The 25,940-nt window shown below is 34.4% G+C and overlaps 2 protein-coding genes and 1 long non-coding RNA gene across 3 annotated transcripts; 2 read left to right on the forward strand and 1 right to left on the reverse strand.

Moving 5' to 3' along the window:
- The first annotated feature begins 182 nt into the window (after nucleotides 1-182).
- Nucleotides 183-1,178, forward strand: LOC136808746 (uncharacterized). Its single transcript, XR_010846916.1, has 3 exons — nucleotides 183-299; nucleotides 507-582; nucleotides 810-1,178. It is a non-coding gene; the product is annotated as an uncharacterized lncRNA (long non-coding RNA).
- A 4,272-nt stretch (nucleotides 1,179-5,450) lies between these two features.
- LOC136808739 (synaptogyrin-2-like) lies at nucleotides 5,451-10,794 on the forward strand. Its single transcript, XM_067065280.1, has 3 exons — nucleotides 5,451-5,630; nucleotides 6,700-7,062; nucleotides 10,437-10,794. The coding sequence occupies exons 1-3, from the start codon at nucleotides 5,526-5,528 to the stop codon at nucleotides 10,701-10,703; spliced, it is 735 nt and encodes a 244-aa protein (XP_066921381.1). The 5' UTR covers nucleotides 5,451-5,525; the 3' UTR covers nucleotides 10,704-10,794.
- A 6,763-nt stretch (nucleotides 10,795-17,557) lies between these two features.
- Nucleotides 17,558-23,132, reverse strand: LOC136808740 (protein BTG3-like). The gene is made up of 2 exons (XM_067065281.1): nucleotides 22,692-23,132; nucleotides 17,558-19,682 (listed from the first exon to the last, which is right to left on the reverse strand). Exons 1-2 carry the CDS (start codon nucleotides 23,035-23,037, stop codon nucleotides 19,060-19,062), a joined length of 969 nt encoding a protein of 322 aa, XP_066921382.1. The 5' UTR covers nucleotides 23,038-23,132; the 3' UTR covers nucleotides 17,558-19,059.
- Between the last annotated feature and the right edge of the window lie 2,808 nt (nucleotides 23,133-25,940).

Genomic DNA, 25,940 nt, shown 5'->3' on the forward strand with positions numbered 1-25,940 from the left:
GATTTAAGTCAATGAATCCAGAGTTTCGCCGGTTTAGGGATTGTAAAAATCTTCTAGCGCCACACGATGGACATTTGAAAATGTTAGAAAAGGTTTTGAAACGCTGTTGTGTGCCAACCGTTTCATATTTGATCGGTATTAAATGTGGTTTTGCCGGTTGAAGATTAAAATAATTTGAGTATCTTGCTTTTCTTTCAAGATATTCCAAATCAACACGTCGAATAATGGTACAGCTATCAAGTATCCCGGAGTAAGAAGTCAACGCATCGTCATATTGGACGGCATACAATTAGGAAAAGGTATTTCGTTCTCGAATGTTTTCACCTGGTTTTATCGTCATCCTTTATACCATTTTAATATGTATCTTTCGTCTAGTAAAAAAATTTTGTCATGCACCCCTATTTTAGGCCGTTGACTACTAAATGACAAAAATTTATCCCAACATAGATAAAGTAAAGTTACATCTTCTAATTTACAGGATTTTGACATTAACATTTGCGTTCTAGGTAGTATCAATGACGAGTAGCGGAATATAATGACATAAAAAGGAGGGATACCGTGAAAGTGCAGAATAGTGTACAAGTAAGTACTCTCGGGTACCTAATGGCTGGGGGCCGCTAATTAATTTTCCACTTAGGACAATTTTATAACCCCCCACCCCGCTTATTAAGTTTTGAGATAACATTAACTGTAAATTTCTTTATATGTCTAATAAATATTCGATGGGTTTGGTTGTGCTTTCTATCTAAAGAGCTAACGTAATGAAGCCCTGAATATACCTATTTTTGTTCATTCGTTGTCTTTTATAGGAACCACTGGATAAACCGATTATCGAGATCGTTCTCAGGTAGACATGACCCTTAATTGTCAACTTGACTAAAACACGGCAGGAAAATCATTTATTCAACATCGAAGCGCTAAGAATTATGCACCCGACTGTATCCACGGAGATTTTATATGCAAATATTTTTATTATACCCCTATATCAGTGACCCGGTCAGCTCCACTTGATGGATAACCCGGTGAAAGAAATTACATAGAACCCAAATCATAGATCTTATTTATGGTCTTACCCCGGCCAACAATCGTTAGTTTTTTTAAGAATTCTTGGAATATTACTTGAAATTACTTTTTTCCTACTCGACGAAGTTAAAAGTTATCACTTAGTGAGTTTTGGAGATCCTATAATCAGACCCGGTGGGCTTCAAAACTTCACTGGGTCACTGAGAAAGGGGTGTTCTATTATATGTGAAATATAAAAAATGTACGTCTATGTGTGTCAGTAAATGTCCGGGACAGTGTATATCATCCGTTTATGTCCAAATATACGAGCGGCTTTACAATAACCACAGAGTATCATCAAATTTTACACTTGCGTTTGATTTCCAGTTTAGTGAAATCGGAGAGGTCATGTCGCAGCTATTGGTGAATTGCACCCAATGGAGAGAAGATAAAAATTCCAATTGGGGAAAGAGAAAGATCCATTGAGTAATTCGGAACTTCCAAAAGGAGATAAACTTGAACGATTCGGGGGGAAATTATGAAAAGTTAACAAAAGTTTATCCCCCGTCACAATTTTTCCCCGACTTAATTAAACCCTAAATCTTCTTACGCTATAAGATATTTTGCAACAGAAATTTACTACTGCTATTTCCCGTGTTAGGTCCCACCGGGTTCTGTGATACAAGTGTGTAGGGCAGATTATTATGTTCTTCTGTTGCTCGCTTTTCCTTTTGACATGTAATCGTTACAGCTTCGGTAAAACAACAAACGCAAAGCAAATGCTTGCAGAATTTGTTTGTTCTTATAAACTTCGTTTCTTGATCCATCCTGATTCCAAAGAGGACAGGGCCTAAAAATGAAATCGGAAAAACGATTAATTAAAAAGCACGTTGTTACTTAACACGATCCCACCGAACCGGTTTACTGCCTAGTAATCGTAAAAATATACATGAACAATTAACGAGCCGTAATTACTAACAAACAGATATATTTTCATATATTTGATTTTGAGGCTGGCCGAAGTCATCTTTTGCTACTTTTTGGGCTTCTTCGGGTCATTACTTTCGAAGGAAATACTTTTAGGTTGTGAAATTTTAACACATTAATTTGAGGGACTTCAAGATGATGTATAAGAAGTTTCATACTCGTACGATCCATATTTATTGCAAACGAAAATAAAAATGGTCAAAAGTGGCCGAAGTCATCTGGGTTTACGGAACTTTGAGTGCTTCATTGAAGGTTAAGAAGATAAGAAGATAAAAAATGCGCTGGATAATTTTCATTGCAACTGTTTTTGGTCAATCATTGCTGAAAGTTTGAAAAAGTTTTTCTGACGCAAAAAAAAATTTCAGCCAATTAAAAGCACAGTGTGCTTATAATTACTATGTTTGCTATATCGTCTAGGCTAAAAAAAGTGCGAAAAGACACGAACGTCATTTTTTAATGAGTGTTGTTATGATTTTTTAGATCGCGGTCGCGTACAGAAACTCGCCAAATGTTCCTAACTGTCTTAAGCTGTCCGCATGTGAAGCCCACAAACGGGAAAACCTTCAGTGCTCAAACGCAAAGCGTGAGCCTCTCCTTCACAACTAAGGCTTTTTCTTTCCTAGAAGCAACCCTCTCACCAACTCAGACACCTTTGGGCGTCTGCAACGACGAGTACCCTCGATAATTTAATTTTGACAGGGTCACTTATGGCATTTCATTGAACACAAACTTCCATTATCTTAAAAAGACATATCATCAAGGCTTACAGACACAAAATTTTGACTAATGTAGAAAGTTTAGAAGTATAATTTTTATTATTGTATTCGGCGGCATTTTAAGCCAAAACGATGTCAGGAATTAACCCACATTATAGTAAAGGCTTTTGATGTGCAAGCGACGACGGTTTGTTTGTTTGTTTGTTTGTTTGTTTATCTGTTTATCGGGAACCGTCTAGTAATACACTAGTTCAATTTTCATACTACCGTATACTACCCTGCCAAGTCTATCTGTCATTACCATAAGACATATACCTGTTATGACCATAAATGCTGAATTCTAGATTCTTTTTTACTTTTGTTCCCTCATTTTCCTCATAATTTTTCTTCTTGCTCGCTGAGATTTCTATTTGTTTTGATTTTTGTCGGTCCCGTAATATTTTTAAAACATTCGATTTTTGTAAATATACAGACTAAAGATTGAATCAAATTTGCTATCTAAATAAAGTGTATAATAATGGTATGGAATTTCTATAAAACAATATAATTTAAAAAAAAAATTAATTTAAATATTATCAAATTTTGATTATAAACATGATTAATGTGCAATAATTATTACTAGTTTCTGTGTCAGTAATTTAAACGCCTATAGGTAAGTACCTGAGCTCTCCACGGGATCTCCACCTGAGATATGGAAACTCGCTCGCACCGCTCGCTCGATCAACAAGGTTCAACGGGTTCAACAGGAAGGAGGCAGCAGCATTGTCCTCTTTTCCTGATTTTAAATTTTTACCTAGCCTGCGAAGAACAAAGAATTTTGATTGAACGGATAGTTTTATTTGGTTTAGACAGGTATGATTTCTTGTGATTATTGAAGCCTGTTCATAGCAAAAGGTTCAATTTCAAAATAAAGTGTCTGGATTTTCTTACCAGGCGGTACAGCAGTTACAGGGCGGTACTAATCAATAAATTACCAGTTCCTACCATAAATTGGTCTAATAAATACATTACTCTTCTAATATCGACACCCTCCTGTTTAGATAGGAAGGTCAGAATCACTGATAGACAAAAGATTTTTTTCTCTCAAAGTCTTAAAAGAATGGGGCGGGGGGATGGATGGGAGTGAGGAGAATGCAGAAATAATTGAATCAATCGAATATTATCCATGAGTTGCCGTTCGATTGTCAACTGTAGTTGAATCAATCGAATATTACCCAAGATTTGCCATTTGATTGCATTCGATTGATTCGATAACGTTCGATTGATTGATCCTTTCGATTAATTACATTTGATTAGGCAGGTTCGATCTTGTTCGGTTGATTTGATATTTGTACAAGCAAGCGATTAAGTTGGATTGGTTTGATTGTGATTTTCGTTCTAAGTTGTTCGATTGACACCGTCTGGTCGAGAGCAAGAATGGAAAAGTGAGAATGAATGGAAAAGCCAGAATGAATGGAAAAGCCAGAATGAGAACGGGGGGTGAGAATGGGAATGGGGTGAGAATGGGGGAACAGGAGTGAGGGAGAATGGGAGCGGGAGTGAGCAAGAATAGACCCGTTTCAATGTTTTTATTTTTCGCGTTTGTATGCGCATGCACCAAAATAGTTACGGTTTTTCAGAGGCAAAAAACACGAAGCGCTTGCTGGAAAAAGGCAGTTTTGATTTTATTATTCAAAATCTCTTCATCAGAATTTAATGAAATTTTAGTATAAAAATCCTATATAGTTATTAGATAACATACTAAAATTTCTATTCAAAATTCCTTCTAGATCCGGAGAAAATTGACATAAACTGCGTACCTCCAGCTAATGTTGTTATCTTTTTTGCCTCTGAAAGTCGGGTCGTTTTGCGGGTCGTAACGAGCCGATGTAAACATGTGACGTCACATGAAACGGGCCTATAGGAGTGGGATCAAGAATGGAAAAGCGAGAATGAGAACAGGAGCGAGAATGGGAACGGGGGTGAGAATGGGGGAATAGGAGTGAGAATGAAAGCAGGAGTGAGAATCAGAACTGGAGTGATAATGGGAACAGTCAGTGAAAATGGGAACAGTCAGCAAGAATGGTCGAATAGGGGGAGTTAAAACAGGAAAGGGAGTAAGAACAGGAACGGAAGCAAGAATAGGAACGGAAGCAAGAATATGAATGAGAGCAAAAACGGGAACAGAAGTAAGAGCGGGAATGGGAAAGGGAGTAAGAATGGGATTGGGAGTAACAACAGAAAAGGGAGTAACACTCACAAACATCAACTTGTCAGATCTAAAAACTGCACGGATGAAAAACTTTAATCTGTCAATCATTTTCTCAAGCAAAAAGTATGCAAAGTGATTCTAGCTTCACGAAAATGCTGCAGATCATCAGTGGACAGTATTCCATTATCATTATCTTTTTATTTTGAATTCTGGAACTTTTGCAAAAAAAGGAAAAATAGAAAAGCTGTATTATTCACTGCTCTATTAATAACATACTGAATTTGAAAAATCTTCTATGTGGCGATTTTTTGCAAACTTTGAAAAACAGATTTTTGTCCTGCTTCTGCAGGTCTTTAGCCTAAGAGCAAAGTCCAAATATGCGTTTACCCAGGTTTACCGTAAATTTTATATGAACAGTTACTGGATACATCATATCTTCCTTTGGTCCAAGTGTAAAACTCCTACTCTTTGGGATATGCCCACTATTTTGAATATTGAATTGTACAGTTTACATACCATGTAAAGGCTCTCAAAATTTTAAATTTAACTCTACCCAATTTTCACATAAGCTATTGTATTTCTTTTCTAGTGTTACATTTTATGAAATAAAAAAGAAAATAAATTTAATAATGGAAGGGCAGGGGCAAAGTTATGGCTCCTCCTATTCTGGTTCAGATTTTGATTTTGTTGAATTCATCAAAAGACCATTGACTATCTGCAGATTATTATGTATTGTAAGTGATTTTACCCTTTTTGGTTGAATTTTGTTCTGCATCTAAAGTCTGTCTCAAAAGTAAGCTGACACTTAAATTTTTTAACAATTTTTGCTTTTTTGAAAAATTATACACTGTTAGGAATATGATGTAATTACTTTGAATAAACGCCCCGGGCGTTTATTAAATTTTTTGTGTGTTTATTCGAGGGGGCGTTTAAAAGAAGGGAGCGTTTATTGAATAATTTCCATTCAAGATCACCTTTGGAGGGAATCAATACCCTAATTTGTCTTTATTGATCTTTAAGCCCGAATATCCCTGTTTAAAAACATAAAATTGTGTCAAAATTACTTTAGTTGTGAAGATGCTACAAATTTTAATTAACCAATATGTATCTTTGATTTTATTTAAACACTTTCTTGATGCTTGAAGCCACTTGTTTCAAATAAACGCCCCTCCTGGAGGGGGCGTTTATTGAATAATTTCCCTTTTAGAGGGGGCGTTTAAAAGAAAGGGGCGTTTATTCGAAGTAATACGGTAGATTAAAATGTTTTATACTATCAAGAATCAAAATTCAAAAATCATAGCATGACACTTATATTTGAACCTCGCTGATTTCAAATCCACTTTCTGATTTTTCAAGTGTCTATATCATCTTTTGTATAATTCCCTTCGAGAATATCTTTCAAACTTTTTAACATAGGGTTCTGAGAAATTGTTGAAAAAGTAAAGTGTCCACATACTTTTGAGATAGACCTAAATATATATTTTTATACTTGAAACTGAGAGTAAAACAAATGAATTAATATTTCAATGTTTTTCTTTAATTGTCTTTATCACTCTTCAGATAGAGAAAAACGTGACTTTTCAGAAGCCTGGAGAAGTTATTTCTCCTGGAGGGTTTCTTGGGGTTTATAAGTAAGTCTACGACTACAGTTGGAGGTGACTCAAAGGTTCCTTATTCGATAGCTGCCTACCCAATGGTAGCGAAGAGTCGTTAGGTTGCTAAGCCATTTTTGCCATCCTATTATTACGAAAACTTGCCTGTACAAATTGTGTAAAATTGATTCTTATCCTGTCTCCCTTTTAGCTTTTCGCTATCGTTGTTTTTGGATGTATCTCAGCTGGTGGTTATGATGATGCATCAAAGCATTGTGTGTTCAACAGAAACAAAAACGCCTGTCAATATGGTGTCGCCATTGGTGTTATCGCATTCCTAGCGTGTCTACTATTCCTTGCTGTTGATGCACAATTTGACAGCATTAGTAACACAGTCAACAGACGTCACCTGGTGACTGCGGATCTTGGATTTTCAGCTTTCTGGACATTTCTTTGGTTCGTTGGCTTTTGTTTCTTGGCTGACCAGTGGCGTAAAAGTCCAATGCAATCTCAAAATGTGACAAACCATGCTAGAGCAGCCATTGCATTCTCCTTCTTCTCTATATTCACATGGGTGAGGATTGATTGAGGTTTTTTTTTCGAAGGGAATTGTACTGTAGTCACAAATAGTTAAACACTTGTACTGAGGTTATTGTCAAAAAAGAGTCTCTTATTTTGCTCTAAAAGACTAATATTTAGTCTATGATTGCTTTAATTTTGGGTATTTAAAAGTACAATTTTCAACTCTCGGTAATTGGCCCTATCCCCAAATGATTAAAATCTAAAGATTTCCCCAATCCTCCCCCTCCCCCGTTTATTCAGCACCTAAGAGTAGTTTCTTCTAATTCCTTTATTCAGTGTGTGAGATTCTATTCGAAAATAATGTTTTAAACATTTTTGGACCTACCCCGGTGGGTTGGAGGTCCTATAAATTCACCTCTGTCCGTCCGTCCGTCCGTTCGTTACCAGCTTTTCTCGAGATTGAATCATAGGAATCATTTGATTTTTGGTACAAAGGTGCAAAACGGTGGTGGCCAAAATGTGACGGAGCCCGATTTTCGAAAACAAATTTTTTTTGGGCAAATTTGGGCCAAAAAACGGCTAAAAAACGGGTTTTTTGGACTTTGTGAAAAATTGGATCATTAATTTTTTCTGATTTTTTGCATGAAAGTAGGGTACCATCATAGGTAAAAGATGGCTCAAGCAGATTTTTGTAAAAAAATTTATTTGGCTTAAAAAACGCATGTTTATCTATAAGAATCACTATTAATAAGCATACATCAATGTTCTTAGTCAAATTACTCAATTTTTTTATGAGATAGATGTTTTTTTTGCTCATGAGGGCTTATTTTTGAAGCATATGTGTGTTTAGACATGAAATTTTGGTTGCTTGGCGTGTTTTTATAGAAAAACTGGCCAAATTCGATATTTTTTTATAAGCACATTATCAATTACTTAGGTATTAGCTTTTCTCGAGATTGGCTCTTTCATTCTTTATGATTTTTTGCACAAAGATGCATAACTATAAACCCTCGAATGTGACTGAGCCCGATTTTCGAATTTTTGGGCAAATTTGGGCCAAAAAACGGCTAAAAAAAGGGTTTTTTGGACATTGTGAAATATTGGATCGTTGTTTTTTTCTGATTTTTTGCATGAAAGTAGGTAAAAGATGGGTCAAGCAGATTTTTGTAAAAAAATTTATTTGGCTTAAAAAACGCATGTTTATCTATAAGAATCACTATTAATAAGCATACATCAATGTTCTTAGTCAAATTACTCAATTTTTTTAATGAGATAGATGTTTTTTTTGCTCATGAGGGCTTATTTTTGAAGCATATGTGTGTTTAGACATGAAATTTTGGTTGCTTGGCGTGTTTTTATAGAAAAACTGGCCAAATTCGATATTTTTTTATAAGCACATTATCAATTACTTAGGTATTAGCTTTTCTCGAGATTGGCTCTTTCATTCTTTATGATTTTTTGCACAAAGATGCATAACTATAAACCCTCGAATGTGACTGAGCCCGATTTTCGAATTTTTGGGCAAATTTGGGCCAAAAAACGGCTAAAAAAAGGGTTTTTTGGACATTGTGAAATATTGGATCGTTGTTTTTTTCTGATTTTTTGCATGAAAGTAGGTAAAAGATGGGTCAAGCAGATTTTTGTAAAAAAACTTTTCAGCTCAAAAAACGCATCTTTATCTATAAGAATCACTATTAATAAGCATACATCAATGTTCTTAGCATGGCTCGCACCCCCCCCCCCCCGGGAGCTACACCTAAAATTTGCTATATAAGAGGTGGGAGCTGCTTGTTTTTCCTGACAGGCGGGGGGAGCTCTATCTTGGGGGGGGACCTGCATTAGTTTATGTAATTCTGGGGGCTAAATAACACTTCCTAAATATTTTTCTTTACTGTTGGTTTTTAGTTTCTCTAAACCTTTATGTTTTGTGAACCCTTTAAGTGTCAATGTCGTATATATCAGCCATGGGCTATGTTATGTAGGAGGGCGAAGCCAAATTTGGCCCTGAGAAACTTGATTCTGTCCTCCAGCCAATTAGTTTGAAGTTTTACCACTTGGCAGGCGCCTAAAAGAAAGAGAATCTAAGCTATCCAACGGTCTATAAACGAGCTTCTAACTCCTTCTAGATCTGGAGATATAAGCCTTTAAAGTTTGAACTAGCTATTTTCTTTAAAAAACTTAGCAAAAAAATGACCGTGGCACTAAAAGGGTTAAAATGCAAAAAATGAAGACATTCTATTGCATTCTCTAAAAGTGCACACACATGTAAAAAGAGCTTTGTGAATGCCATAAAATTTTTCCCCTATACTGGGACCTAAAATTTTATCAGGCTGGGGGGACCTTGTTCTCAGGGGGGACCTAAATTTGGCGGGGGGACCTAGAACCCCAGTCGGAGCCATGCTTAGCCAAATTACTCAATTTTTTGATGAGATAGATGTCTTTTTATGCTCACGAAGTCTTGAATATAAAAGAATATTTCAAGAGCATGAAATTTTGGTTTCTAAACGTTTTTTTATAAGAAACAAACGACCGATTTTCGTAAAAAGTTTTTTTTCCGGCCGAAAATGCCGGAAATATGCCGGAAAATCCAGTTTTTTGACATTTTCTCGAATTTTCATCTTTAGTTTTTTCTGATTTATTTTAGAAAGATGCGTTTCCGCAATGTTCAAAACATGGCCGAGTTCGATTTTTGAGAATTTTTTTTTCCGTTTGAAAATGCCGGAAATCGCAGTTTTTACAGATTTTCATTGGACTTTTTCCTTATATTTCTATGTTTTTCACACAAAAACATTATTGATAGCAATACTCACCATCAAGCATGATTCAATACACCTTTCCCGTAATTCAAAGTTCTCAGAAATGGCCTGGGAAAATGTGCGCTCCACCGTTGTGTGTAAAATTGTTTGGGAGGTAAAAAACGCGTTTTTGCCTGCGAGGGGTTAGGGAAAGTGGGATTTCAGCATCTAACTTTTGACAGCGATCTTTTTGTGGCAAAATATTTTCAGGGTGGTATAATATCATGAATAGATTGAACATACTAAAATTTGAGGGAATTTTGTTCGACAGAACTTAAGAAAAGCTCAAAAAACCAACTTTCCCTAAGGGAACGTAGACAAAAACGGGTTTTTTTAACTCCAGAGACCAAACGGTAGAGAGCATCAAAATAATGCGCGCGCATTAGTTTTACGAATTACGGGAAAGGTGTATTGTCAATAAAACTGATTTTTGCGACCAGAACTTTCTATTTATTTTTTCCCCACAACCCTTCCCTCTCCTCGCAATGATGAATTTATTGCGTCATGCATTTTCGCTAAACGATAAAATTTTCTGGCTGATTTTTTCATTTTTCTCCTCGCATTGCTATCTAACCTTCATCATTTGGTAGGTCCATTCAGCATCTAGCTTGTTATTTTCTATTTTTCTCAGATTGCACTATCACTCATGGCATACCAACGTTACCGCCAAGGCGATGGATTCGAACGCACACATCAACAACCTGCATCGGGCGGTGATTACAACACTGCCAACCAGGGTGGATACAATAAGTCACCCTATGCCTCATTCCCACACCCTGGCGAAGATGAGTCCGCCCAACAGTCGTATCAGTCACAGCCATTTGGTGTACCCGAGCAACCGTTTGGGGTACCACCTTCGCAACCTGTGAAAACTGAATATAGTGTTCCCGAATACTGATTGAACGAGATGCGAAATTAACAATTAGGGTATTATCTTTCTTGACATTCTTTTATACAAAATATCAGATCATTGTATAACACAAAGAGATTCACACATCTTCTCCTGAATAAGTATATCATATTCTTTGTGAAATTTTGTTATGATATTTTTTATAATGACAAACAGAATGCAAAGTGAAATAGACTAAAGATTGGGATATGCTTACATCGTCAAAAATCAATGAAACCGAAATCCACTCGTTGAACTTACCTTCTTTTTTTTGAGCATTCTGTATACCCAATAAACGACTAATATTTTTCTGTCATTAACTTTGGCTGAAGTCTATTTTTTCAATCATTCTAAATTACAAAGTGTTTTTTATCAATATCAATCAGAAAAGGAAACTATTGTGAATTAAGTGACCTTTGTTGATAGGCATTCATTGCTGAAAATTACAATTATAACCCTTTTCTCCAAATAAATTAAAGTTATAGTTTTTTCATAAATTTTAAATAACATCATTGATTTGGGAGCAAGGAAGGTTTTAAAGTAGGAGATTCCGCTAGCTTTAATTTTTTGTAGAATTACTGGATTTGCCTTTTTCATATTTTTGAATTTGAATTGTCGCAAAAATTCTAGGAAATCGCACGGTTTTGTTGATGAATTTAACTTTACTGTTTTTTTTAGTTTGTAGTTGAATAGAGTGATCCAAATTATTTTAAATTCAGTAGTGGGTAATGAAATTTATGAATCAACTGATATTTCGAAAATATTTCTTAATTACTATCCTTCTATTGCCATCCAAAATTATCTGCCATATCTGCCATTTTTGATCGGAGTTTTCTTGGAAGTGCCGTAGTTTTAAAACTCCAAACCATGATGCATTTCTTGGGGACTCCTCCCCATGGGTAATACTGCTAAATATTTTCAAATTGTCCAAAATATTTCATGATTATAAACAAGTAGTTTAATTTATTGTATTTTTTAAAACAACAACAGCATTTTTTGTTCTTTTTAACGCTTTTTTGTCGTATTTACATTAACTTTTTCAAAAACTTGGTAGCTTTTCTAGACATGTGATGATTTATAATGACAATGTCACCTCCGTGTCCATAAAGGGATATATAGGGTGTCCTTTAATGAGTTAGTTTTTTTAATGAATTTGAAAGCTAAGGTACGAAGAAACTAATAATGCCACGATCAGCCAGGATGAGATTGCAGAAGAAATTCACAAATTTATTTTCACGAATATTCGAAGTGAATTTTCTTCGTGACCATTTGATTTCGGGAATTCAAATTATTTTCCGATATATACATAGAGTGAAGGAAATAAATGAATCTAAAGTAGATTTTGATTTCTGAAATTTTAAAGCGAGGATCGACCTCTCTTACAGTAGCCTTTTAGGATTTTCATCATCAGTATTTTTTGTTTTGTAAATTCGTCATTCATATATCTTGGTTATTACGTTGTTTTTCTGTTTTTTTTTTTTTTTGATAATTTTATCTTTTTTGGAAACGAAGATTTAATAGTAGTAGAATATTTTGTTATAAACGGATTGTTCGATACTGTTTTGATTCTTATTCCCGGTTTCGAAGCATAAAGATGTTTTTGGGTCCTTGAGCTCTGTCATATCTCCCTTAGCTCCGTCATATCTCCCTTAGCTCCGTCATATTTCCCTTAGCTCCGTCATATTTCCCTTAGCTCCGTCATATCTCCCTTAGCTCCGTCATATTTCCCTTAGCTCCGAGCGTAAAACTTAAACCTATGAATTCTCTTAGAAAAACCCTTAGAAACTAATTTATATTTGATATTTTAAAAATTTTTGTCTAGGCTTTTAATATCTGGGATGTTTTTCTTTTTTTTGGAAATTTTGATTTTTTGGGGCCTGTGGAAAAGTTTTTAGCTAAAACGATGCTAAAACTTTGGGGCAGCCTCGAGACTTCGAAAATGGTCGGGTTTGGCTGAAATTTAGCACATTTTGTTCCTTGAGTGAATATTTGGTGGTCTTTTCTTTCATTTTTCAACAATTTTGATTTTTGGGGCCTGGGCACTAGTTGTTTTTGTTTTGCTACAATTGGGCCTATAAATAATTTGAAGCAACTGAAGTTGAGTCCAGTGTGTTGCGCACTTACCTTATCGGCCCTTTTTACACCGGCCCTTATTCCGCAACAGCCCAATTTTGGGCTTACGCCAATTAGGGCCGTAAATAATGCCAAAACTTGTTAAAATCGCTATTCACTTCAGGCTTCAAAACAGTAAGTATTAACTAAAATTTACATTAAAATGTCATCTTTCAGAGTTAAACTGTTGAAAATTCATTGATTTTCGTGAAGTTTTGGATATAGAGTAAAAAAGTTGATAGTTTTCATCCTGCCTAAAATCCTTTAAATTGAGAAAAAATGGTTAAAAATGAACGCCGCTTTTAGGTAAAAATTGCAAAATTTTAGCCCTTTTAAATAACGCTAATAAGGGCCGATAAGGTATGTTGCATAATTCGGGATTTACTGCATTTTGTGATTGGGCTTCTTTAAAACCTTGAAAAACCCTTAACCTTTCGAGCATCTTCCTGTTTTTTCACTAGGGGAAGCATTTATATTATCTATTTTACAGACCAGAATATAAACTTGATTAAAAATCATGTATTGGCTGATTGACTCGTTTGATTTTATTTTACTTATATTTGTTCCTGAAAGCTGATTTGTCAAATAAAAGAGACTAGTATCATAAAAATTCGTCCCTATGAGTAGTTGGTACTTTGCTAACCGGTCTGTAAAATACACGTTGACCCCCTGTCGGAACTCCAGGGACTACTGGAACCTTTTACTTGAAATTTTCACAAGTGTGATAGAAATACGATAAATTTCAATTTATTTGCATGAGCAGTTGGTATTTTACAAACCGGTCCGTACTATATCCAAAAAAACTCACTTTCACTTCAGCATAACCACTTGTTTAATTTTGCTGAAATTTTAACCTGCAACTTTTTATTATCAATACCTAACACTTGTCAAAATTCAAGTCAAAAGCATTTTCCAATCACCAGAAACATTATCCCCAGGGTAATTTAGGGTAATATTTGGCCTGTCTGTAAAATACACGATACCAACAGGGTGGCAAAAAATGATCCCATTCCCCAAAAATACATGTCAGGTGGAGTTGTCTCACAGAGTTTGAGCAAGATAAATAAAGTGAAAAAAAGTTAAAGGGCGGGAGCGTCCTATTTTCGGTATTTTCAAAGAATGACGTCATCAGGTAGCAATGACGTAATCGATGATGCCAGAATTTTCACCAAAGATGCCATTTCACGAAAGCAGCCAGCGAGGCGACCTTTTTTTCCAATGTGTTCTGAGAGCATATTTCAGCTAGAAATTTTGATCTGTTCTAATCAGATCTTCGAAAATTAATCGGCTAGAAATGTCTAGAAATAATGATGTGTTCTGACGAGACAGGGGTATAATCAAGGTCATCTAACGTGTTCTTGTTACCTAGGTAACCCTAGAAAGCTTCAGAACACATCTTTCGTAGAGAAAAACAAATAAAACTGTTTTTCTAGATTTTAGAACACATCAAACCATAAAGCAGTGATAAGTTTAGGGAGACAAATAGAGGTTAATAAAGGTTTCCTAGAAATCAGAACACATCATTTGCATAAAAAATTGAAAGGTCATAACCGGGTCATAACATTTGGTCTCCTAGAAGATAAGAACGCATATTTCTAAAAAATCTCTTCGCCGGCTGCTTCTGATTTCATTTTGGTGCACAATTGCTAAAGTTCAAGTCAACATGGAGGTATAGAAACAGGAGAAGTATGCTATTGTAACCATGCTCGCCCTACGATTAAAAAAATTACGAGGTATACATGCTCATAATCTCATATATCGTGCATTTTTAACGAGCTCTTTTGTTGATAGGTGAAATCTTATTGGCTAACAAGTGTTGGAAATAAGATGAGACGAGATTCATTGTTTCTGACATCAGTGTAAGAAAATATTTGGATTAAAAAAGGGCCTGTAAACTTTGCAATCCTTCATCAAATGACAAGATTTTACTAAAGTTCTACTAAAAAGTTGTATTTCATCGGGCGAGCCTAGAATTTCTTTTGATTTATTACATAAAAGAAATCAAAAGACTTTAACGACCAATTACCGAAAAATTCATCTCCTGTCTTTCTTTATACCTCTATGAAGTCAATAAACCTTTTCATAAATTACGTCACGAACATCACTTGCCTCGTTTTGAAATTATTGCCATGACTATTAACTCCCAGCGGATTTTATTACAACTACTTTCTAATCATAAAAAATCATTTAATGTCTCAGGGATATGATCACCATGGAAATTGTTTGGATTAAGTGATGTTCGTGACGTAATTTATGAAAAGGTCTATTGGATCAATATTTCAAAATTTATCAAAAAAATCGTTTGGGGGGAGGGGGTCTACCCGCCCAAAGGCTTCGACCCTCCTCCAAAATATAGAAATCAGCGGGGTTCAAATTTGCAAAGTTAATAGTGAAAGTGTTCAGTCTAGTAGAAATTTTGCAAAAAGCTTACATCAAACTACTCAAAAATATCTTTCCAACGAGACATAATTATTTGCTTCAACTTTAGAATGTTTGAAAAACGACTGACCGTACTGCCATTTTTGTTGTTGCAGACTTTCCAATTACAGGGGATGTGGCCCCTTAAATGGAGGTTTTGCCTTAATGAGCCATGTTTGTACTTTAAAACCTTGGAATCCTAGCACATCAATCCTAACACATCAATCCTAAAACATTTCTCTTAAATCCGAAAAAAGAAAAATACCAAAATGTCATTTTTAACATGGCTAATTTTCTTCCTTTTCTTTTATTTTCAAAAATTAGTCTTGAAAATCCCTTTTTTTAGACTAAAACCGTCAAAAGTCAAACAAGAATGGAAATTAATCCCTAAAAACTGGGTAACTCTGGAAAGTATAAACATACATGTTTTTTTTATAAGCATAACGCTTATAAGCATATGAAGGCTCAGATTTGCAGATTTCCTAAACATAACATAAGCATATATGTCAGCCTGAAATATTTTTCCAGTTCTCATTTTTATCTGTTTAAAAAGGTTTGGTAGAGTTCAAGTAAAGAAAAAGACTTTCCACCGTTTCCTACATTCCACTGCTCCCAAAATCTGAAATTTTTTAAACAAAATTTCTGAAATTTCACTACTGACCAAGGGGCACTTGCTTATAAAAAAAACAACATGTATGCCAACATACCAACTCAGTAATTCAAAGTTTTTCAGAAAATTCGAAATATTTTACGATAAAATTAAGATAAGAGACTGCTAGTATTTTGCACAGGACTTAGTATTCAGCCTGGCCTGAAACATTTATTGTTTCGGTATGAATTCTTTTTTGCAAAATTATCAAAAACTAATTATTTTATCGTGTCATTAATTTGAGACATGTTTAAAGTGATGGGTTTTTAACAATTTCAATTTAATTGAATCGACGTTTAGGCGGCCACTAACCTCCGTTTTGACAACCATTTGTATGAAGACAAAGAGAAAAGTAAATTTGGAGATTTGTAAAGCATTGCCTTCATACCTATTGATAGTAATTTGATGTGGGTGCTATGCTTTTTGATTAAGATATTTCGAAAAAACTAAAACCTCCGTTTTGGGCGCCATTAGAAAAATGTGACTCAACTATGACTGAAAAAAAAATCAAACAAAAACCTTTATCATAAAAAAATTATCTTTTGGGAAAGAAACTAGACATGTTGAAGCTCAATTCACAAGAAAAAAACGTTCCATTTTTTCTGAATTCACTATTCAATTTGGATTGACATTTCGGGGGCCACATACTGTATACGTTTCAAGGATTTTCTCTAAAAATGGAAATTTTGGAAGCTACTATAAAGGTCCCGTAGCGTTAACACCCAGAGGCCCAGAGTATGAAATTTGAAGTCTTTTGTCGTTACTGGGGGGAAACAATAACAGAAGCTTTAAATTTTTTAATAGCAATTCAAGAATACTTTATTATCTCTAAACCATAACTTAAATAAAAATCAGGATATAGTAAATATGCTGCAATAAACAATAAAAAATAATTTTAACGATTCGAAAAAAATTAAAAAGGTTTTCACCAAATCAAAGATACTGTAGTATTCAATACACGAAAATTGTTGTGGATATACAGCAGATTGGAAAGATCAAAGTTATCTCAAAATTGAGTACCATAATAATATAAAATGGGTAAGGAGCAGGAGCAGGAGCTAAAGGAACGTTCGTCGCTTGTTAAAAACTAGATAAATCTTTGTGAATTGATATTGAAATTGGGATACAAAGGAAGCATAAAATGTTTCAAAAAACGTTTTAGGAAAAATTCTAGGCCAGCAAAAATTTCTAAAAAAACTTGGGAACAAATAATTGAATAAAGATATTTGAAAGAAAGATGATAAATAACCCACTCTTTAAAAAGTAGAGCTTATAAAATAAAGAGGACTTTTCTAGTAAATACTTCTAAAAAGGAACACAAAAACAAATAAATTTCAAATAAAAATAATAATGATAAAAAATTTGCAAGAAGTTGACAAATAGTTGCATCCTACGTCCCTTTTCATTATATTTGCTATGTAAAGAAGAAAAAAACTTGTGTGAAAAACGAAGAAGGAAGAAAACATACTCGAAAGAAATCTTTTCTTCCTTTCTGATTTGTTTGTCGATTCTTTCATATTGAATCAGAGATATGCAAACACCTGAGAAAGCTGAGTAGACAGTGAAAGAAAAAAAATTCTACGTTCAAAACTTCATCTCCAAAGAAGAAACTTATATAAAATCTTTCCAGGGAATTTCAAACTATATACCTATCCAAAAATACACCTTTTAAGCTTTTTTGGGGTAGTAAAATCCCAGTTCGTGTAGTATAAAAATGTCTACAGAAGCTGGAAGAAGAGGGATTTTAGACGGGAACAAAAGCTTTTTTCTTTAAATCGGGAGTGTAATGAAAGCTATAACAATTATGAAGAAAATCATGTTTAATCTAAGGGAAATCCTGTCCTACCACATTTTAATTAGATACTTCAAAATCTCAATATTACAATAATCATTATAATTCACAATAATACTGCATCAATAAATTTGGCAAAAATTAAAACAAAAAGAAATTTATAGGAATATAATTCGGTCAATAAAGGGAAAAATAGGATAAAATATTTTTCTTTACTATAGGGTCTATGATACAAAGTTTCTAAGTTTTTTAAGGTCAAATATATATACAAAAACAGTTTAAATCTTTGATGAAATGATAATGCAAAAATAAAATCAAAAGAAATAAAAAATGATTAAATGCCACGTTAGACTCCCTTCATGAAATTTAAAAGAATGACCAAAGTATAATTAAGAATTAAAACAAAAACTTCCCTGAATATCAAGAAGAAATAAAATTCGTATAAATTACCTTAGTGAATCGAGAGGGAGCTTTCATAGTAAAAGTGGCCATGAATAAATGACATGACAAAAGGAAACTTCAAATTTCTTTTTAACAACAAAAAATAGTACAGTAATCAAAAATATATTAATCAAACTTGGGGATACACTGAAAAATTAAAAATGGAAACAAAAAAATTAAAAATGATAATTGGTCATAAAAATGAATGTATAGTTTTTAAATGAGGACAAAGAAGAGCAAAAATGGAACTTAAAAAAATTGTAAAATAATTAGCAACGTTATTCCAAGTACTAAATAATATAATCTTAAATAAAAAGAAGGAAAAACTGCCAATAAACGACAAAACCGTTGTTGTTTAAAACACAACATTGATGCTTTACACAAATGTTAAAACTTTATTGGAGAATTGAGATCTTTAACAAATACATAGTAGCTTTAATTGATCATGCAATAATTCAAAAAAATTTAACCGAGAAAGTTTTGATCGAAAGATACCAGAAATTCACAGCATTCAGGGCACAGAGTTTATTTAATTTGTGTAAAAGCATCGAATATGAACCAAGACAAATCAAACAATTTTAAATGATATGATTATAAAAATTAGCACGACCGACACAACAAAATAAGCTTGGCGGTCAAAAAATAGTACTTTCTTTTTTATCAATTTTTGATAATCCATAATGTATAGATAATGAACTGCTTCATGTATGGGAATGTTTTTTATCATTAAATAAAATTAAAATTTAAAAATTCTTTTTTCTTTTAAAAACGGAATATCATAAATATACTACTCAGAAACCTAACACACAAATTTTCACCGCATTCTCAATGCATTGTCATGTAGTAACGTAGAACATAGCCAGTAAAAAGTGAGATAAAACTTCAAAACCAAACCAGTAACAATTTTAAAAACCTACCGCAAAGAACCAATGTACAAAAACTTCCACAACCACTCACACAGTGCATTGAAGACCTTTACGCCCACCATTACCGCTGTTACCAGAATTTTGTGAATGGTTTTGACGATTGTGTGGTTTACGTGACCATCTTTGAAGATTTTGAATTTTCATGAGATGAGATTGCAATGCCAAGCGTTGTGTTTCAAAACGTTGGAGCTCTTGAACTACCAAATAATTTTGAAGGAGTTGTGTCGTAAGTGGATCGTAATTAACACCAGTAGCAGCAGCTGCAAGAAGAGGCCAATTCTGTAATTTCTTCAGGTATTCTAAGGTTGCCAGTTGATTATTAAGATTTTGGTTTGGATTTGACTGCCTGTGATGGAAACCTGGTAGATTCATGTTTCCATTTTTACGTGATACAAAGGCATTAGCAGATGGTGACAGATGGTTGTTCATCCGTCGCTGGTTGACCGACATGTTTATACTATTTGCCAATTGCTGCGGGATTGAATGCTTATTTTTGGATTTGTCTTGGTTCCCATGAGATGAACCAGCATCTTTCTTGGGTTTCTCAGTTACAGTTGGTAGCTGACTCAACACTTTTGCAAGATATTCCGATGTTGAATTTACAAAATCGTCACCTTCTTTGTAAATGACTATCACCAATCCATGAGCACCTAAAACGCAAACGTATTTTGAAAGTCATCAAGTCTGAATGAATGAGACAAATATTAGAATTATTCAAAAATTTCCTATACATTCTAGAGTCAGTTCTGTCCCTAAACATACGTGTTAAATATTGCCAAATTTTGCAAATTCATACTTGCAGGCAGATTTGATAGTTGTTTTGGCAGACATGATGGTATTTTGAATAACTAATTACTGTTGGGTACCTAATAGCCGGGGGCCCGCAAATTAATTTTCCACCCAGGACGTTCTTATTCAACCCCGCGCTTATTGATTTTTGGGAATTTTTTTTGAATTCTGCTGTATTAGCCTCCTTTTCAAAAGTTTTCCACCCAGGACATATTTAGTCCAGCCCCCCGCTTATTCCAAACCCCCCGGCTATTAGGTACCTGAGAGTACTCCATAGCAGTTACCTAGAGACAAGATAATTTATCATGTTTTTATTGGCTGAGGGAAAGTAATGTGTATGTGGAGTAATTAGTTATTCAAAAGACTGTCGCGTTTGCCAAAACATCTATTACAAGAGATAGCTTTTCAACCGAGCATTTTTTTAACCCACCTGAATTTGTTTTTAGCCAGGCATGTTGTTGGCAAATTGGGAAATATTTTAAAAATTCAAAATTTTGTAAATACCTTTGAGTGGGTTTGCGATTTTCCCTAGATTTCAAAATTTAATGCTAGTTAAATATTATCCTCACATTTGATTTATAATCATGAGTTTTTCCTGAAGTCCTTCAAGGAAAATAAAAGAAATTAGAACAAAAGTGGTTTTTTTTGAAAAAAATTGTCAGGCAAATGAATGTATTCCAAAATCCCTGACCATGGTAATCAATCAAATTGGTATTCGTAGTGTCCTCCTGGGTTGGTTACCCCTACTAAAATCCAAAATTTTCTCGATTCCCCCTCTTTTTTATCCCTCAATATATTTAAATTTTTTTCGGACCCCCTCTTTTTTGCTTTGAAATTGCTTGAAAAATAAAGTTTTATTGAAAAATTGGTTTGGTTCAAGTAAGGTTTGCTGATTTTATTGCATAAACAGGTCTTCTAAAAGATTGGCTTGAGATCAGTGAAGTTCCCCAATAAAAATTTCCAAAATTTATGGTTTTCCTCCTCTTTATCCCCCCCCATCAAATGTTAAATTCTTTTTCCCACACACCTCAAATAATGTAGCAAAATCAGAATCTCCTTTATAAAAGGGGGGGGGGAGGACACTATGGGTGTCTGAATAGAAAATAATATGGGTTCATCACTAAGAGCAATTTACTCTAATTTAGAGCAGTGTTTGTACTTTTATGGTGTGACAGGTTCAGCTCTTTTTTAGTACAGTATTACGGGACGTAAGAGATGGAAAAACGGTATTTTAAAATCACACAGTGACAGTGATTTAAGCCTTATTTTTTATGTTTTGTTTTTATGATGTCCGGGATTCTGCCAAAATACAATGTCTGAAGTCCAACCGTTATTTCAAGCCTTGAGGAATTGCATGTTAGAAGGGAAATGCTAGGCTGCACACATCCCATTTGATATGTTTTGATATAGGGGATCCATTTTGTGTATACAATCACCCAAGATAATGAATCAACGGATCATGCACTAATGCACTAATGGGAATTGAACCCACAACCTCTCGCTCGCCGGGCGATCGCTCTCCCAACTGCTCTATCGGTTTGTTGCTATTACACTAGCTCGAAGTAGATGAGGGGAGCGACGTGCTCAATGTTCACCATCCGGTACCTGAATTCTACGAATCAATGGAATTGCCAAGAACTGAGACACAGCTAGTGTTCAACCCGCTAACTTTGAGAAAACTGTTAAGCTATGTACATTAGGGAGAGGCATTAGCCCAACAGAGCCCTGATTTCAGACAACTAGTCCATCAACAGTCACTGTGTGAAATCAAGTGCGTAATACTTATAGGTAATGAATCAACGGATCCTGCACTAATGTACTTCCCAGTTTTCTCAAAGGTAACGAATCGAGTGGGAATTGAACCCACAACCTCTCGCTTGCCGGGTGATTGCTCTCCCAGCTGCACTATCTGTTCGTTACCTTTGAAAAAACTGGGAAGTACATTAGTGCAGGATCTGTAGATTCATTACCTATAAGTAATACACACTTGATTTCACACAATCACCCAAGAGTTTTTGTGTTTTGGAAATTTATAATCAATAATTTGTAATGAAAAAGACCATTGCATTATCACAAACGACTATAGTGATACACACTTATTAAAGAGAATTTTTTGAGCTGAAAATAGTGTCATGATCAAAGTTACTTTTGTTCAATAAATCTGTGGACTAAAAGAAATGACATCATTTCCTGTGCCATCATTTGCAGAGGAGAAAAATAGTCTCAGGGGTTGAAAAGCGGCATTTCATACATCATTACAAAGTCACCACATGAAAACATACACTTAAAGTTGTTTTTGTTTACAAAGCTAATTTGTGACTGTCAAAAGGTGAGCAGGAAAATTAACACTTCAGTAGATTCAATGAGTTTTTAACAGCAGGGAAAAGTCAATAGACAAAGAAACATCTCATAAATTGACAATCAGAATGTTTGCGTATATGTCAACAACAATGGATTTTGACCTTGACACTCATTTTACAGTGTACATGATATAATAAAGATAATACTAGATGTGTTTATTATTACAATAACACAGCAATAGGAAGTAGTGAATCTAAGATTTTTTTCTCAACAGTTCTGGCATGAAGAAAAAAGTCTAAGGCCTAAAACTGAGACCATAGTATCACCACGTGTTAGAAAGTTGGATAGTAAAATTAAAGGGTAAAGAAAATCATTAATTAATTTCCCTTAATGAGTTTGAAATCCATTTTAATTATCACTGAACCACATGGATAAAGAAAAAATCTGAAAAACTAATTTCTATCATCTTTCAAAGCAAAAAAAACAAAACTGAGGACAAATTATGTTCCGTTCAAACCATGCATAATAGCAAAGAATTGCCTTCAACTTCTAGAATTAAGAATTCTTACCAATACGATAGGAGACTTCACTTGGGTCAATCCATAAATCAAGTTTCTTGGGAAGGTTGCTTGTGATCATTTCAATATCAATTTTGACTTTTTCAGCAGCTTTTACAATAACTGTATCAATGTTTTCTTCGATGGAAAGGCATCTGTAGGCACTGCCTTTTGCAGGCTTCTCTGGATACCAATGACCTTCAAACTTTTTAGAAAGCAAACTTCTGAGTTCTTTCCTAAAGCTCTCAACTTCTTCGGAGCTAATTTTCTCGTCGAGAAATGATACCAAAAACTGAACAGCAACTTGTATTTCAATATCCATTTTGTTTTCAAAAATCTTGCACTGGTTTGTTTTCATGTGTCTAGTTTATTCTGATGAAAGTCTCTCACTACAAACCAACGTGGTCGACTTTTTTGTTGATATGTTATGTATAGCGCTGCTAACGTGATAAAAAAGAACACTCTTTACGAAATGCGATCAGCCAATCAAAACACGTTATTTTAGAAAAAAAATCAGAAAGCCGCTAATCTGATTGGCTATTCGGAAGCGACTTATTGTTATCTCAGATTTTGTGAGAGAAACACTTCTGATGTCACTTGCGGTCAGTAAAAACGATTCAACGAGCAGAACTAATTGAGCGAACAGTAAACTAAAATTCTTAAACAAATGGTTTAGTTTATTTACTTTGTAGTAATAAAAACTGCATGCTAGACCGACTAAACGCTGGAAACAGTCATGCCAATTAAACAAAAGAGTGTACGTTTAGCTTGTTCAAATCGTTTTATCAATAGATGTGTGTATATTTGTATTGTTTTAGTGCGTTTTATGAGTTTCTTAGATCATTGAAAACAAACTTTGTTGCACATGAAATTCCAAAAAATTATTTCGAGCGTTTTAGATTTCGCAAATATTTGCAAAATTCACAAAAAAATATTCAGAAAATCAGAAAATGACCGCAAAATAAAATCTGCTAAAAGCCGCACAGGCGAGCAAGGTTTTCGAATAAAAAAAAAGAAATTTGGTTTCTTATGAAAAGTCTAAGTCTAAATCTTTTAAGCCTGTGATAATCTTGAACATTTGTAAACAATAAATGTATGTAAGAACTCAACTGCTACTATGTTGCAAATTCAACTACTTTTAATCTTCTTTTTATTGCGCCATTATAATGGCGTAATTAAAATGTTTCATACATGGTGACGTCACATAAAAATACATACCTTACTGGTTCAGACTTCTATCATTACAAAATATGATCATACAGTAATTCTATACAGTAGGTAACAGTCTAAGCCATCAGCCTCGACCTTAAAAGGTCACAAAAACAACTCCAGGCCTGTTTAAATACAGAAAGTGTGCTCACAAAAGAGAAAAACAGGTCACAAAAACGTACAAAAAGCTATTTTCGTCGACCATCCTACGAGACTTGAAGGCAAAGGGCATGCTACCAAAAGCAAGCCAGCACCACATTCGTAGCACCACATTCAACACCACTTTCGCAGCACCACATTCGCACTTTCGTTTTCGCTCCAGCACCACTTTCGGGACTTTCGTTTTCGCTCCAGCACCACATTCGGCAATTCCAGCACCACATTCAACTTTCTGCCCAATTTTCATACTAAAGGAGAGTATTCCTATCCTGGAAATTATGATTCCTATCAAGCCTCATCTATTAGCTTCAATTTAAAGCAAAAATAAAGTCTCTATCATCATTTCTCTTAATAGCCTCGCGTTATAAAGACACCTCGGTAGAATACCGAATATCTTAATTTTAGTGTTTTGGACTAGAAATTGTACTGAAGGAGATTATTCCTATCCTGGAAAGTATGATTCCTATCAAGCCTTATCTATTAACTTCCTTTTAAAGCCAAAATGAAGTCTCTATCATCATTTCTCTTCATAGCTTCGCGTTATAAAGACACCTCGGTAGAGTACCGAAAATCTTAATTTTTGTGTTTTGGAATAGAAATTGTACTGAAGGAGAGTATTCCTATCCTGGAAATTATAATTCCTATCAAGCCTTATCTATTAGCTTCCATTTAAAGCAAAAATAAAGTCTCTATCACCATTTCTCTTCATAGCCTCGCGTTAAAAAGACACCTCGGTAGAGTACCGAAAATCTTAATTTTGGTGTTTTGGACTAGAATCTGTACTGAAGGAGAGTATTCCTATCCTGGAAATTATGATTCCTATCAAGCCTTATCTATTAGTTTCCATTTAAAGCAAAAATGAAGTCTCTATCACCATTTCCCTACTCAGCCTCACGTTTTAAAGACACCTCGGTAGAGTACCGAAAATCTCAATTTTGGTATTCTGGCCTTTAAATTGTACAGAAAAAGAGTATTCTTTTCCTGGAAATTATGATTCCTATCTAGCTTGATATATTACCTTCCATTTAAAGCCAGAATGAAGTCTCTATCACCATTTCCCTTCACAGCCTCGCGTTTTAAAGACACCTCGGTAGAGTACCGAAAATGTTTTGCATTCAAGATTATGAAATACATAGTCGAATGAATATTCATAATATTCATATAAGAAATGGTTTGAGAATTTGCCGTATTTTTTGTCTAAACACTTCATTTTAATGTTACGTGGTAGTGTTAAAATTTCAAAGCTGCCTTACTTTATGGTTATTCGCATATTTTGGATTGTGAGTCGTCTGTGACAACGTTTGGCACCGCTAGTTTTATGACATATTTTATGGTTTATGAATTAATTCAAAACTAATTTCACAGGTCACGTGACCTTTTATATGACTAAATAAGTAGCCTCGCTAGCAAATCAAGTCAAAAAGTATGTTGACGTTTCTTTTAAAGAAATAATTAAAAAAGCAATTATAAGAGCAATAGCATGGTTGGTGTGTGGTGCACATAGGTGGGCTTCCAATATGCCAGTATTCCGTTATATGACCTTTTTCATCTTTGGTATTCGAAAGAAAAATTACCGTTATTCTGCTATTTGAGACGTCTTCCGGTATTGATCTTTACACAGTAATCTACCGGTATATTTTCAAACAGACCGGTACAGTAATTTGGTATCGTTGTTCCAAAAAAGGCAAAAAGAGGGCAGGGGCTTAAAAAAAGCCACTGATAACTCATAAAGATGACATACATTATAATTGATGCCTTCATCAATGACTTCATAAAGAAAATGTTTTCACTTTGTTATTTCAAACTTTTTTATTTTATGAGACATATTGTACAAACTAACCTCTTTATCTCTTGAACCGAAATTATTAACCCCCGTCCAATCTTCCCGATTTT

The sequence above is a fragment of the Clytia hemisphaerica genome, unplaced genomic scaffold, assembly GCF_902728285.1.
Source record: "Clytia hemisphaerica strain Z4C2 unplaced genomic scaffold, Clytia hemisphaerica genome assembly, whole genome shotgun sequence".
Taxonomy (NCBI): Eukaryota; Metazoa; Cnidaria; class Hydrozoa; order Leptothecata; family Clytiidae; genus Clytia; species Clytia hemisphaerica.